The 16,890-nt window shown below is 38.0% G+C and overlaps 1 protein-coding gene across 7 annotated transcripts in view; it reads right to left on the bottom strand.

The window, feature by feature from the left end:
- Positions 1-16,890, bottom strand: part of MCC (MCC regulator of WNT signaling pathway) — a 200,412-nt gene that overhangs the window by 171,785 nt on the left and 11,737 nt on the right. For 4 of the 7 annotated variants that reach the window (XM_040541678.1, XM_040541684.1, XM_040541688.1 and 1 more), the window contains exons 2-3: positions 9,555-9,802; positions 1,790-2,001 (exon numbers count right to left, since the gene is read on the bottom strand). In XM_040541678.1, coding sequence (XP_040397612.1) covers positions 1,790-2,001; positions 9,555-9,802 — 460 coding nt within the window. Of the gene's footprint in view, positions 1-1,789; positions 2,002-9,554; positions 9,803-10,090; positions 10,248-10,679; positions 10,735-11,689; positions 11,812-16,890 lie in introns of those variants that run through there. The other 3 variants (XM_040541681.1, XM_040541683.1, XM_040541680.1) reach the window with 3 other exon arrangements.

Genomic DNA, 16,890 nt, shown 5'->3' on the forward strand with positions numbered 1-16,890 from the left:
CAGCTCCACTTAAACTTCTGTTAAGCATCATCCTACATCCTTTAAAATAAGTTTATGGGAAGTAGCTCACATTTTTCCAAATCCATACTTTTTTAAGCAAACCAATCAAAGTCATGGAAATATGTATAGCTGAACACTGATTCACTATGCTCCTTAGACTTAGACTTGCACCTTTTTAATGGATGACCACAAGTGCAGTTTTCAGCATGGATAAGCACTGATTTTACCAGTAGAGTTTGATTTGAGTTTGGTAGTGTTTTCATGCAAACTGGAGAATGGGGCAGAAAAGAGCTCAGAAAGATATTAAAAACACAGCACCTCACAATTTTAAAATCAATTACAAATTCACCTAATTAGTAGTTTATAGCCTATTCTGCATTTGATTATGACAACCTTATTCAAGTCAGGGTCAAACGCCTTACCAGAGATACACATCATCTACTATCCCTCCACTATACCCAAAGTCTAATGTTCTGTAAAAACAGGTTTTAGATTGGCTGGACATGATTGTTCTTATATAAATCTAGATGTCCTCTCTTAGTCAAAATTGCACACATCTCCAGAAAAATACTGGGAGATATAAGTAATGCTGCTAACTGTTTTATAATTACCCAGGTTTTCCATCTTGCCTTCTTTATGTGTGTGCTGGCACTTCTGCTCTTTACAGTTTTCAAATGTTCCTGTCCAGTCTTAAAGATCAGAGCTCACAATTTACCACAGTTAATTCTTACTATGCTTGCTAGAGAAAATGAGGACACAATTTGATTACGGAACTGTCAACTTCCTTGAGGTCTTTTGTCCTTTAGATAAAACATGTTTTAATATCTACGTATTTTCAGTTTGCACCTGGAAACTTCGGTCCTACATCAGACTGTGTTCATGAATTTAAAACATATATATATTAGAAGAAGTCTTTTAAGAACACTTTCAGGGTATTTTCTTTTTGAGTAATGTATCTTAAAGAAGTTGATTTTACTCTATTGCCAGTAACCACTTCCATTAGACATTAAGTCTTGAGCAAGAGGCTGAACTAGACAACCTCCTAAGGCTCCCTTACAGCTAGAATTACCCCTACAGCTAGAATTATCCTGTATCAATTTCAAAGTCAAATGTGACAATAAGCAATCATTTTAAAAATCAAAAAACTTTTCACTTTCATTTTATCATCTTTTATTTCTCCACTTAAAACCCTGTGCAGCATAATCAGAAACATGCTACAAAACAGACTTCTATAACATGCCTCACTTAAAACTAAAACACAAACTTGATCCCAATACATTGATGGGGAAGCCAAAAATAATGCCTTATACCTTCAACAGTTGCACTTTTTATACAATGGAGAATAGTTATTACAGAAATAAAGAGCACAATGCTGCAACAGAGGGTTTAAAGCAAGTATCAAAAATTTAGTGGCTAGTACAGAAATAACACTGGAAGAACTTTTCTGCACAATACTTGTAAACAATCTGATGCCCTGATTTAAATAAATAAATATTTGATAGGAAGTTTTCACGCGTACCTTGTCTTTTGTTAAACTGTATAAATTAAGAACTTGAACTTGGTTCCTCAGCAACTCCTATCCTTTCTGGTAGAACTCAATTATACAAGCTTTAGAAATATTATGCACCTTTCAACTGCTAAAATCACATTAGCTTCCTTGCAAATGAAAGGCAACAGCAGCCTGGCATTGTTTCCATGACAGCTCAAAGGATGGATTAATACACTTCTTCAGAGAAAAACAAGAAAAAAAAATCTACAGAACTTAAAAGCAGAGGCAAAATGCACTTACTGTGTTGGCAAGTTCCAAGTAACTTCCTCCAACTGAGCTGTTAAAATTTGAGGCCTGAGATAGAAGCTTCTGCAGAGCAGCCTGCTGAGTCCCACTGCTTCCACCATTCTCCAACACCTTCTGTAGTGTAAAGTGACTCTGGAGGTCTGGACTCTGAAGGTCTCTTGCTCCTGAATCATACTCCCAGCTTTCCCTGGCTCCTGATAAGGCACCTAAAATGCAGAAATGGAAAACCACTCTAGTATGGGCTATGTATAAAGAACACAGAAACAAGCCAGCTTGCCTTTCCAGAACGATAAAAAGCAAACAGCTCCACCATTGTTATATCCCATCTTGCACATGCTGACAATACCAGAAAGACAGAAAAGAAGTAGTAACATTTTCAATGCACAGAACATTTACCAAATCACAAGATCCAGAAGAAAAAATGAAAAGCATTTGCATACATTATTTACTAAAGAATATAAAATAACTAGTTTAATTTACAGTAGTTATGAACCAGAACCATGGAATGAAAAAGTGTCAGTAACTATGTCAGATTAAAAAACAGCATTAATCAAAGAACAGAAGAGGAAAACCATAATTCTTAACTTTTTGTTTAGTGAGTAACAACACAACATACGAATTCTCTAGGTGTACAGTTTATGACATTTTTATGTAGGCAACACTTTCTCATTATCTCAGAATTGCCAGTTACAGTTCAAGTTTCAAAGAAACATCAGTCACAAGGTGTTTCATTAAAAAATCATTGCAACACTACAATCATGTAGCTAGAGACAATGAATGCTTCAGGGAAAATTTTTTTATCAGGAAGATGGAGGGTTGCTGTTTCTCCTTGCATAATCCTTCCAACTTCTTACAGTCAGAGACAGGTTTAAACCCTAAACCAAATTTTAAACAGTTTTCTTATTTTATCAGTAACCATTTAATCCCTGGGGATTTCTGCTTTATATACAACAGTCTAAATCCTTTTTAAATCTTTTTATATTTTAGGCTTAAAAATTTTGCATGGCAAAATATTCCATAGATTATTTAATAACCCTGGGCAGCACTGTAGTTTTTCATATGTAGCACAATGAAGACTGAAAACAATTAAGTGACTTGTCCAAACACCCATTCTAAGTTAAATGTCAGAACAGAATCCAGATTTACAAACTATAGCAAAGATCTATATCCACCATGCCATCAGCAAAATGTAAGTAATTGTCTATAATGCCATCATGATGGCTCAAAAGTTTTTCCTTTATAGCTATTTCTCTCTCTGAACACTCTAAGCATTCCAAGTGAGTGTTCACTAATCAGTGTTTATCACTTATTAAGTAAAATGCCAGGGAGAACGAACAAACTATATAATGAACTATTAGTAGAGTGCCTTCCCACTCCCTCCCCCAAGAAAGTTAAATCTGCAAATATGCAAATGAAAAACCATCCAGAAGGGAAGCAAGGCAGTAACTAATCCGTATCATTAGATCAACATCCCAACAGCCCTGTAAAGCAGCTATACCTGATAAATCCTCTTTAGAAACCCAGAGATGGTTTCCCTGGCTTATTGTAAAGAGAACACACTAGTTTTTAAGCATTTAAGTAGAAATAACAACAAAAGAATTATATTTTATACTAACATAAGTAACATGATTCATATTACATGTACAGGTAACTATTAAAGATTAATTAAACTACTTTTACACCAAAAGTATGCATCAACCATGAATAATCTTGCTGCATGCTGCAAGCTGTCCAACACAGTTGAACTGAGATACCACTACCAGCTGTTTAACATCCAAAGCATAAATATATTACATCCTGTGTGGGGTACTAAGTACAGTGTTATGCATCTCTGCCCTCTTGTGGCCACAGTATACAGTATAGCAGAAAAATCTGCAACCAACAGAATTGAAGCAGCAGAGATGTCTCAGGAGACAAGGGGAGATGGAGAACCAGTTCTGTCCTCTCCCAGAGTAGACAAGAATACTGGATACAATTCTGTCTCCACAGGGACAGCCACAAAATTGACAGCAGGCTGTATCACACCTGCTTTTACAGAACTAAGTATGGCACATATTCAACAGAGTATGTGCACTGTGAATTTCTATTACTTGAAAGACATTGTCTGGCAAAAAAGCTCTCATATTCATTGAATTAACAATACCAGCATTGTTGAAGAACCAAGTGGCCTTCATAGACTTCACTATCTGCTATTGGATTAAAACACTGAGGCAACGCAGAAAACACCTGTCAGTCACAAATGGAATTATTGTTGGTTTGTTTTTTGGTTTGTTTGTTTTGTAATGACAGTACTGTGACTGTATGTTTAACCCAAGTTTTCTTAAATGTTCAAGTCTGCACTCCTGGCATAAAATATACATTCTAAAAATGAAAGGAGGCATGACTATTAGAGAGAAAGGCATTTCCAGTATTTCTAGTAATTTATTTCTGATCTCTAAATTTGACCAATATAACAGATTCTGAAACTCCAGCTGCTAACATGCTGCCCTCCTCACTCATTCACCTTTGGTGTCTCAGCTCAGCAGAGAAATTCTGGAGTTGTCAAAACTGTGAATTCAGTTATAGCTGGTAATTCATTCAGGATGTATGTTGTATTTGACATACAACTCTTGCTCTTACAGTAGTAATCAGAAAGTGGGGATCCATTAGGTATGATGCCATACCTCCCGCAAAGGTAATGTCACAGAGGGCCATGTTCTGGTGGTGGCATCATTTTGTTGTGCTAATCTGAACGTAAATGACATATCATCTTCTAACAATTAACATTCTGTGCAGAAGCCTTGCATACTGCAACAGAGAAGTGGGTGACTATAAGTCATGACTATAAGTCTATCCATACAAACATGCTTTTTAGTTTGATAAAAGATAGCTTTACCAGACTATGCTGATGGACCTGGCATTCTATGATTTCATCTTTGCTCACAGAGTACAAGAGATAATCCACCAAAATGGTAGGGCACTAAAGGATCCATAATATCAGGAAATGTGTGATATTGTAAGATTACCCTGCATCGGCTTCTCAAATGAGTCTGGCTTGTGAATGGCAAACATGAAGACAATTGACAATGAAGGATACTACAAGCACAACTGATCTCTAGGTCACACAGTTACACCTCAACTGTGTGTCTTCGACAGCAGAGATCCAAAGTCTGATTGCTATTTTCCATGAGGTAGCAGTGACATTTAGTTAATTAAAGATATTCATTTAAGACACTTAATACATAACATAATTCATATGTGCACTGGACACAGCTCACAGCTTCTAGGAGAAAATCATTCTAGAATCTAGTATTTTACTTCTTGTATTTCCACCATAGGCATACTCCGCCCACCAGTCTTGTCCTTCTTCCCCATTCCCTCCAATTTTTTAAGCTATTTGATAATTTCAAAGACATTTGATAGTGGTGTCACAGTCTCAAATATACTAAATTCCTGAAGGCACTGAGAAGAATGAGAACTACAGTACTGCTGCTGAGAAAAATAATGCAATGTGATGCAATGCTCACCCTTGATTAAGCTGTACAACTCCTGGCTGCAGGACATGACAAATGCTGAAGACCAGCATAGGTTCAAAGACTCATTTCGGGAAGACAGTATCACAGAGGGAGGGAGCAAGCGCACGAGCATGTATATCTCTAGTTCTATGTCCCTGAACTGAAATTTAATAGGAAAAGATCATTACATACTCACTCTATTCCTATTATCTTCTCTAAGAATTTCCTTCTCACAGCTCTAAGAGACAGGATATAATTTCAGAATAATCTCTAGACTAAAGCAGTTTAGCTGTTCTTAAATTTCTACACATATTTTAACCACAGGAAACTTTTATACAAGTATGTGCCCTATCAAAGATGAGAGCACCCATTCTATTATAATAACTTCCTTTCTAGATTTGCTGGTGTTTAAAATACAACATATATATTGCAGTTTTAATAAGATTACTCAGCTGTCAAATACAAATCCCACAGAAAAACAGGTTCATTTATTCTGCTGCTCATAGAATTTAGCACTCTAAGTTTCTAGGGAAAAAAAGGTTACATATAGTCTGCTGCTCTGCACAAAGACAGCAGTATCAAAGGAGTATTTAAAAGTAATAAACTGAATCATTTACAGTTGATGTAAATTCATATGTAGTTAAGTTTAGCCTAACAGATAGTCATGGCTGTTTCAGTCAAACAGATCCAGGGTGAAATTCTGCTCATAAATCTCAAGAACAATCTGTAGTGCACCTTTGAGATCATGTTAGCTCCGAAGCTTTCAATGAAATGTAGCATAAATAAATGTAGTCACTGCATCAGTTTCTTGAAGGCAATTTATTTGCAATAAGATCAAACATGGAATTCATGCAAAGTAAAAGTAATGATTTTTCAGCTCCAACCGGCCAGCCTCTCATGTTTACCCATAAGCTAAATTTCAGACTTAATTTCTATAATTCCTCTGATTTATTCTCATGCTTGATCCATAATGTAAATGCATTACCATATGAAATTTTCAAGGGACTTATTTTCATTAAAGAGAAAGGGGAGTTGGTTATGAACTGATTACTTATCACAAATTGACAGCTAAAGATTGCTAATGGACTCCGGTATTCATAACTGTTTATCTAGAATATGAAATCAGACCAGTAAGTACAAGCAGCTCTCAGTGCGACAGAAAATCCTTCACTTGGTCTAATAAATGAATTCACTAATAAACATCATTTCTTATTCATCGGCAAAACAACAGGTATTAGAAACAGGCTATCTTTATCACAAAACAAAAAAACAGCAATTTACTAATTACCTGGAAAGTGCACACAAATCTATAGAACCTATAATATAAATGCTTCTAATTCTAGCTTTTACATAAAACATGTAAAACAATTAGCACTGAAAAACCTGACAGAAGCCACAGCTGTTCAGGTCATTTCCTGCCTTAAATCATTAGAAGCATAGTTCTTCTGTACTGTAAGGGCTCATTTGCCAAGGAATCCACTTCCATCACTGGATACACTATTCACACAGATTTAATATACCCATCATGGTTCTCAGTCTCTGTAACTGGAGCAGTGCCCACAGATCTGATCAGCAACTGCCATTCTTCCCATATATCCTACTGAAGTGATATACTAAAGAGTCAGGTTAGCATACTGTCATTGCAAGTCTCCAACAACACTTTCAGAAGTTATTCATATTTAATACATTTTAAAGAATGTCAGAAGAACATTGAAGTAAAAAAATTCACACTCAGTTTCATCTACAGAAAAAGCACTAAATAGTACTTGCAAACTAAAGATCCCGTTAATTTTAACAGTGTGAGAACTAGAATACATTGTAATAGCCTTGATTTGCTGATATCCAAGCAGCTAAAAATGTCATTCTTGGAACTTGAAAAGCGTCCTTTTTCATGCATTTGAATAAAAGATTAAACTATTAAATCTTACACTCTCTTTACTGAATTTCAAGCTAGTAGACACATGCAGGTTTGGCTTGCTGAGCATATATACTCATATGCTCATGACTGAGTATTACTAAACCTGAATCCTGTATCTTGATTAAAACTGTCATCCATTTTAGCTTACTGGCATGCCGCCTGGAAATACAGGAGTAGAAACATTTGTTGGGCAAATCTATTGTAATAACCTTATTCTCATACAGCCATTAGAAATACAGACATTAGAAATACAGGAAAAAAAAGGTAGAGACTGAATAGGTACATGACACATGACCACAATTCTGCCACCTGACCACTTCTGGGCAGCAATTAACAAGATTTCTTTGTTTTTGATGCATTTTGAGACTGTAATGTAGACCTTTCTCCAGTAAAGTTTAGGCCCTCTCTTTTAATTACTATAAACCATAATTATTAAGCAGATTTGTCCAAGAAAAACATTTTAAAGCCCAAGTTGCCAGAAATCTCTAGCAGCCATATAGGGGACAGCAAACATGGAAACTTTAGGGAAGTGTGAGGGCAGAAGAGGTTTTCTATTTTCCAGGAAAATGCAACAATAGCAGCACTGAAACAACAACCAATATAACAAAGGCAGTGAAGATAACTGAATATATGAGCTACAGAATATACACCATTCTCAATCCAATATAGAAGATATTCAGGGGTCATCTTGGTTTTGAAGTGTTGTCTGATACAGCTCCTGAAGGTGATTCATGGTCTGGAAATGCAATTGACCCCAGGGATTATGAAGATTCAATGTAACCAGTGATGGAGAATGGACACAAAAACTAAACAGTTAATCATCTTTTACCTCAAGCATATATATCAAAGAAAGATAAACAGAGGAAATATTAACTACAACAAAGTATGACTATAAAGAATAGTAAAAGAGATCGGACAGAAAACAAAGAGCACTGTGAAACAGACTCGCTATGTTGAGAAGACAAAAAGAAAAATGCAAATGAGCATCAGATGATGGGGTGGTGAGAGAGAAGTACAGTCAATCTAAAAAGCAAGAAGACAGGAAATTCACCAATGATCCAAGGCAAGCAAGCAACATTTGAATGTCTGAGACAAGCCAAGAATACACGCAGACAGAGTTACTGTAAGACAAAAAAAAACAGGAACCCCGCTAAACAAACGAAAAACAGAAACAACACACACCATGTTTTACATTCTAGGAGACTGACTACTGAAAAGGAATGACAGGTCAGTAACATGAGGAACCAGAACAGAGACAAGCAAACTGTTCAGGAAGAAGCATGAAATATATCTAAGAGTAAAAATAAAAATAAAAATACATTCCTAACTTAATTAGGACACATAAAAGGGAAGACTATTGGGATGGCTAATGGAAGACCTCTTATTATAAAAGCATTTAAAAAAAATCTAGGGTCATATAGTCTAAACAAAAGGTATGGGGATCTATCTCTCACTAAATACAATCACAGATTTCTTCTGAAGCATGGGTGTACCCAGACCATGGGCCAGCAGTCATATTTAGCTAGCATGCAGCTACTGCAGGAAGCTAGAGCGCCAACAGTCTCCTCAGCAGTTTCCACAGTAGCTTGCATTGGTGGGTTTTTGACCACATGCTATTGTCTAAAGACCAGCAGCTGTCTTCTGATCTCTTGCATCTGTTACAGGGTGAAAGGAAGCATTTTGTAGTTGTAAATATTTCTGATTTTATGCCAATTGATCAAAATGCTAAGGAAGACTGGACTCAATGACACAGACAATCTTCTGTTCCTACATCCTGTCTCCCTGCAGATGAGATTATACGTTTTTTTTTTCCCTTGTGTTTTTTTTTAGGGGGTAGAGTGAGGGCAAAAGGAAAGCAGAATTACTGTATCCTCTCAATTGGCACATGCAGCACTCAGATCCCCAACTAAGTGGATCAATTTTTAAAGCAGCCAAGAAACATCCACATTCCTAGAGAACCCTATATCTGCAATACAAAGATTATTTCTTTCCTAATTGTTTATATTCCTACCTAACTACCTGCCTTTGTGGGCTTTCTGGACAACAAACGCTCACTCTATCACAGTTATCAGCTGAGCTCCACAGCTCCTGTCCTTTCAAGAAAGCTTGTTGTCTTGGCTAAGTAGGATTTTTTGAAGAGGATGTTCTGCAACAGATACTTGTTAACACACCAGATGAAAAGGCTGCATCAGTTTTAACAGCACTCTAATATATGACAAAATTATGCCAAAGCATATTCACAAAACCCTTTACAGAAAATCCTGATGCCAGAAAAATTGGTAACAAAAACTCCAGAGTTTATTGTCTGTTAAACCACATCAGCAGGACATTTAAAAGTCATACCTACCTAAACTGTTATTGCTGCTAGTCGGCCAGGAAGCTATTCTATCCCTTAACTTTTTCTTTTTATAAGAGTCATCCGATTTCACAGAAAGCTCCACTTCCTCCTTTCTGATTTCTCGCACCAGTTCCATGCGGCACTGACTAAAATCCTGGAAGGAAATTTTTCCATTTTCATCTGCTCCCAGCTGGTGCATGATCTCGGCGACAGACTCCTCCATATTCAGCTGGCGGCACACCATCAGCAAGTCATTCCTAAGGATATTTTTAGAGGGAAAATGGGGGCAGGGGAGGGATGAAAGTGGAAGAAAGATTGGAGAAATGGGAATGGAGAAGAAAAAACAACAATTTAGTTTAGAAGAAATACTGACTGTCTAATCTGGAAATGAATTAATGCATAGATTTAAACTCAATAAGCCAACTATTGTTTTTTTTGTCAATCCAACAAAGAAACCATGATGTTGGCAAGAAATTACAACACAGACCATGGAAAAGCAGGAAACATTTTTCTTTGTTAACCTCTATTTTCATGCTATTACCCACATTTCTACAACCAGAGACAGACACAAATGGGAGCTGAATCTTGCTGCTGATCTCCATAGTATCTTTTGAAGAAGTGACATAGTAAGAATTTAAATTGTTATGCTCCAATAAGATCAATGGCAACTTAAATTTCCCTTTTACTTGCGACAGGCCACACTTGGGACTTCTGCCACTGAAAAGCAGTTAAGTTAAAGAGGACAAATATGAAGGACAAAGAAAACAGCAGAAAAGAGAAACAGCATTTGGAAACCTGTCTCCAAACGTTGTGACTACAAAATCCTCTTAAGAAACTTGACTGGTCCAACTGTTTAATGAAACTCACAAAGTTGTGTGGAGGGCAATACTACGAAAAATACTCTGGCACTGTGTGTGAGTGGCTATAAGACAGCTGCAACCAGGTCAACATGGAAGATACTTAAATCATACGATACACTTAAAATTTATACGGTGGATTTATCTTAGGATAAATGCATGCAAAAAAATGTAAACATACTGCCAAGGGGAAAAAAAAAAAAGAACAGTTAGCAACACTATGACCAATGCTATTTTCCTATTTCGTGTGAAGAAGAAAAGAACTTCAGGAACACACCTTCAGCTTGATTTGAGGTATGACATTATTCTCAGCAGAATGCGTTTCAAGACATTTGTTCCCCACTATTCTCAATGTCTTTTTCCTTTATTAAAATCGTAGTAAGATTACGTTTTTTGAAAAAATTCAGCCACAGTTGTATAAAATGCACCATGAATCAGAAGTTGATTACTAAATAATGGTGAATAAGTGGACTATTAGACAAACATCTGACATTCTTCAACAATGACCCTCAGGAAAGGAAGGTTCTTTTTGAAGAGATTGTCATACTGACTTTTTCCAAAACATTACCCACTAAAAATACCACTGCTTTCTTGTGCAAACACAACTCTGCAAACCAAGAATGAATAATCTTCCTGACCATACAGAGACAGCACCTCTGTTCCTTTCCATACGCTCATTTTTCACAAACAGCAGGAGACAAATTTGATAGACTGTTACTGCTTGAAGAGAGACTCAGCCACCAAAAGAAGTGACAGCAAAAGACCCTATTTCATACTTTTTTCTTGCTATTCCCCTCCCATCTGGCCCGATCTCACTTAAAGAAAGGAAGAGGCATTGAGAAAGAGAAGGAAACAAAATCTTGACACAACCTTTCCAGCAACTGAAGGAAGACAGATACATATTTGTCAAATGACAACTAATCATATTTTAAATAACGTGGGTGACAATTCAGATCTGAATCAACAGCTGCTCTACACAATCAAGATCTTCTTGGTGCATCATTCTCTCAAATTTCAAAGGTTAAAAAAATTATCACTACTTCAGCAGTCTTACCCTTTACTATTTCTTTCCCTCCATAATTTTCTCAAACTTTTCGTTTGGATTGCTTAATACTACCACACTGACTCACACCACAAATAGTATGAATATTTCATGGCTTATTTTAAATGCTGCTCATTTTTATGTTGTGCAGACCTTTCCATAGGAAGAAGGCAAAGGAAACGTGTAATAAAATTACTATTACGTGAATTATAGCATATTTAGTATTATTATTTCAATACAAATACCTGAACATTATTCCGAAGGTTTCTAAGGTGTCTACAAGGTCAAGTGAAGTATCTGAAGTTCTTGCATAAAGTGTTTCACTAAAGGCATTTAGTATCACAATCCATGTCTATCCGTCTATCCATTCTAGAGAAAAAAAGCTGTATGCTGGGTGGAGCTTGGTAAGTGTTTCACACAAAAGTTCTAGAACAATGGACTTTTTAGCAGAGATTCTAATAGTGAGAATGAAGTGTAATAATAATAATTATTATTATAAATAATTACCACGTATTTTATCATGTATACAATAATTTCTTGACCTAATCGGAGATAAGAGAATTAAATTACATGTGCCAACCCTAAAGTGACTGATACTTGCAGTTAAAATTTTGGTCAGTTTTGCTCTTTGCATTTAATCTGGTCAATAAATAAATAAGTATGACAAAACATTCAAGTTTTCATGAGGGAAACAACTAAATTATGTCTACATTAACAATATAAAGCAGAGCTAACCTGAATTCAGATGCCAACAGTTAAACCTGAATTATCCCCCACCTTTAACAACAGAAGTGCTGCGGTGGCATTGACAGCAACTACTTTAGGTACCACTTCAACTATAGCAACAAAATTATGAAAAGCAATTTACAAAGGAACTACTCGTGCACTTAACACCATGTGTGACAAGATACAGTACCGCAGATAGACAGACTCCCCAGAGGAGAACTAATCTTTGGAATTATTACTAGGAAATGAAGTGTAGAGAGATTTTGTCAGGGGGTTCAAGGACAAAGCTGCCTTAGTCTCCGAAAAGGCATTTTCTCACACTTCTGTGGGAGTGCCTTACACAGTGCCTTTGTGCAACAACTTTAAGTCTCCATCACTCATGTCTCACTACAGCCCACAAAGGACATCTCCAAATTGATGTTTGGCTCCTGACAGTCAAAAGGTGCTAAGCTTTCTCTCCTGTTATATATACCTTAACTAAATATCATTTGTAGCATCTACAGTTTGAAGGCACTGCCTGAAGCAACCTATAGAAGCGCTAGAAAAGATGCAATGAATTACAAAGAACATTAAATCAGAAACTACTAAAATAACCGAGGGCTACCAGCACTACAGAAAATAACTTCCACTGACCTCCAGTGTAACAACCAATATGAAGAAAGTTGGTAAGAGCTTTCCTAATCTCTACCCACAAACATTTTTCTCCAGGGTTGTGTGCTTGCTCACAGAAAAGTCAGTACCAGGGAGTCAGTGTAATTCCATGATTTAATGAGTCAGGGGTTGGACTTGCTCTGAATGAAGAGGGAGTCAGAACAGATGGGCCACTCCATGAGGCCCAGAAACACAGCAGTCTGGTAAACATCCCGCAAAAGATGCTCTGAAAATTGATGTCTACACCAGAGAAATAAATTAAACACACTGCTACCACATATAAAAGTAGTCTAACTGCAGTGATTCCACTATGTATTTTATATTGACCGCTTCTTATTGCTTCATTTCCTGGGGATGTTACTGAACAGTGCATAGTTCAGTATTGGGCCCCTCACTACAAGAAGGACATCGAGGCCCTGGAACGTGTCCAGAGCAGGGCTAGAAGGCTGGTGCAGGGCCAGGAACACAAGTCCTGTGAAGAGAGGCTGAGGGCACTGGGGTTGTTTAGTCTGGAGAAGGGGAGGCTCAGGGGAGACCTTATTGCTCTCTACAGCTACCTGAAAGGAAGCTGTGGGGAGCTGGGGGTCGGCCTCTTCTCACAGGCGACTAGTGACAGGACTAGAGGGAATGGCCTCAAGTTGTGCCAAGAGAGGTTCAGGTTGGAAATGAGGAGACATTTCTTCTTAGAAAGAGCAGTCAGGCATTGGGACGGGTTGCCCAGGGAGGTGGTGGAGTCACTGTCCCTGGGGGTGTTCAAGGAAAGGTTGGACCCGGTGCTTAGAAACACGTGCTGTCTGCATCTAGGAAACTTGGGATTGTCTTTAATTTTGACTTTTCTTCTTCAAAGTCATTTGTATACCTAGACTGCAGGTTGCATAGGCAAAGATCAGATGTTTTCTTGAAAAATTACCATAAAAGATTTTTAGCAGCTGAAAACTTAGAATCACAGAATATCCTGAGTTGGAAGGGACCCACAAGAATCACTGAGTCCAGCCCCTGGCTCCACACAGGACCACCCAAAAACCAGACCCTATGTCTGAGATCATTGTCCAAACACTTCTTGAACTCTGTCAGTTCCACCAATTGGCCTGCAAGTGGTCACTCAGAGGATAGAGATCAATGGTTTTCACTTGGGCTGGCAGCCTGCAGAAGTTGGAGGCTGGACTCGGTGATCTTGGAGGTCTCTTCCAACCTAGACAATTCTGTGATTCTGTGATTCTGCGAAGTGAGGGCCACCAGGGATCAATCCTGGGCCCTATGCTGTTCAGCACCTTCATAAATGATCTAAGACAAGGGGATTGAAAGCACCCACACAAAGTCTGCTGATGACACCAAACTAGGTGGTGAGATGGACATGTCAGAATGGAGAGCTACCTTACAGAGAGACCTGGACAGGCTGGAAAAGCAGGCAAGCAAGAACTGTCTGAATCTCAGCAAAGACAAGTGCAAGGACAAGATAACCAAAGATCCCAGTACAGGCTAGGATCTGTGTGACTGCGGATCAGCCTTGCTGAAAGGGACCTGGGGGTCCTGGCAGACAACAAGCTGAGCAGGAGCCAGCAGTGTCCTGCTACAGCAACCAAGACAAATCAAACCCTGGCCTCCACCCACAGGCGCATTACCAACAGAGATAGAGATGCGATCACATCCCTCCACTCAGAGCTCCGCAGGCCACACCTAAAGTATTGCGTCCAGTTCTGATCCCCACAATCCATACAGTGACAAGGACAGAATGGAGAGGGTCCAAAGGCAGGCCATGAGGAAGACAGAGGAGACAAGGGGTGATGGGTACAAGCTGCACTGGTAGTGGTTTTGTCTTCACATAAGAAAGAAATTTCTTTACAGTAAGAACAATCAATCAGTCACGGGAATGACCTCTCCAGGGATATGATAGAATCCCTGTCACTGGAGGTTTTCAAGGTTCAACTGGACAGGGTGCTAGATAATCTCATCTAGGCTCCTTTTTTCCCACAAAAGGTTGGACCTGATGATCATTCAAAGTCCTTTCCAACCTGAGCCGTTCTACTATTGTATAAATGTCATGCAGTAACGCATATTGTTCATTTTCGATGTCAAGTTCCACTTACTTTATACTGTCTCAATACTCTCTCCTTTCAGTGTATCAGATCTACGTCAGAACAAGGTAGAAGATTGTAAAGGAGACATTTTCAACTAAACTGACATTTGTAGTGAGTCATAAATACCACAAGTCAGGCTCATGTTACCTGGGGCATTAGCTGGACACACTTGTTAAAATGCCGAGCAGCAATACCATTGTTGCTGGGACTTGTTAAAGCTGAAGCCTCAGTTTGAATTTTCAGCTCATTGTGATCAGGAAGGGAATTCATGATAATGCTTTTCCAGGCTACATGAAAACTTGGGGAAGACATAAGATTGTTGTTTGACATTTGCTGGTTAGAGGATTTTTTTTTTTCCAAAATCTCAAGGGATGAAAGCAAAATATAAACATAAAGTTGAAAGCAAATGAAAAAAAAAAAAAAAAGAATCATCAAAACAGACCACAGTCCTGCAAAGAAGCTTTTATTCCACAGCCACTGGGTTCTGTGCCATTATCTAGATTCTATATGGCACTATATGGGTTCTTACATATTCGCTGGATTATCCTGTAAGTACAAGAGCCAAATTGCAGAACTCAGCAAATAAACTGCAGAAGGCAAGTAATGAAGCTCTTATTGTGGAGAAAACACATCTCAAAGAAAAAGATAAAAAAGAAAGCCAAAAAAGAAGGCAAGAAAAGTACTGCAGAAGTAAGCTAGGCTGCCTTATCTGCAGGGAGTAAATAGCCTGTACAAGGAAGGAAAGAACAGAGGAGCGCAGCACTGCCCACATCATGCCAGCATTTTTTAAAGACAGAATTTATTAACCTATGCACGAGGAACACAATACTGCTTTAAACTGTTTTAAGAACCACCACTCCTATTTTCTCAAACATGATCTATTCTCCTAGTCTGGGCCGACAGCAGGATACCAGGGTATGTAGCTGCTCTTACGGAATTAAGGGAAAAATATCAGTCAGAGAAGCTTCAGAAAACAAACAAACAAAAAGGAGACATAAGAGCTTGGAGGGAAGGAAACAGGCAGGACTCTGTTCTGGGAAATAGCATGAAGAGGTGAAGGAAAAGCTTGGAGTGCAAGGACATTTTGTTAATGTTTTAAATATGAAGAGGAACAGTGCAGAACTCCACTCTCAGGTGTGTAAAGGTCAACAGAACACACCTTATGTTATTGAAGTGTCACCCTACAGAAATACAGCACATGATGAGGCCATGGGAAAGGCTGCAAAGAAAAATTATCCAGCCCTGGACCAATGATAGGAATAAATAAACCCATGCCATCTCTGACAGATGTTTTTTTACCCTGTTCTTAAGGCTTCCACAAGCTCTATACATGACCTGTCCTAGTGCTTCCATGTCCTCTCCTACAAGTTGTGTAACCTAAAACTTCCTAACTGCAATTTAGAGCATTATTTCAGAAAGGACGTTAACAATTTGTTTTCTGTAATCACAGTAACTAAGGTAAAACAGTCATTATATATTTAAAACCCATTGCCTGATGTCCCATCTTCTCTTGAGTAAAGAAATGAAGAAGTTTCTGTGTCTCTGATCATATTCAGTGAGCTGCTCTGATCTCTAGCTGATCCACCAACTTGATGGATGATGGCATGTAAAACTAGAGATCGTCTTAAAGCACACACTAAAATGAGCAGAAAAGCTGAAAGCAGAATTCCTATCTTACTGATTCAGATTTAACTTGAAACCTACTATAAATCTCAGTTTCTTCAATTACACATCCTATATTTTTACCACCAAATGTGTTATTGTGCACTTATCCTTACTTCATCTCACCTGATTTTTTTTCAAGATGTATCTCTATTTTCTCAACACCAATTTAGATTCCAGTCCTCTCCTCCAGCACATCTGCAATCTTATCTTGGTGCCATCCTAAACTTAATTAAGCTTACTCATTATCATGTCATCCAGATCATTAATCCTTAACAGTACTGATCTGGCCTGAGCCATTACAATTTCAATTTGACACAATCTTCTAG

Source organism: Cygnus olor, chromosome Z, assembly GCF_009769625.2.
Source record: "Cygnus olor isolate bCygOlo1 chromosome Z, bCygOlo1.pri.v2, whole genome shotgun sequence".
Lineage (NCBI taxonomy): Eukaryota > Metazoa > Chordata > Aves > Anseriformes > Anatidae > Cygnus > Cygnus olor.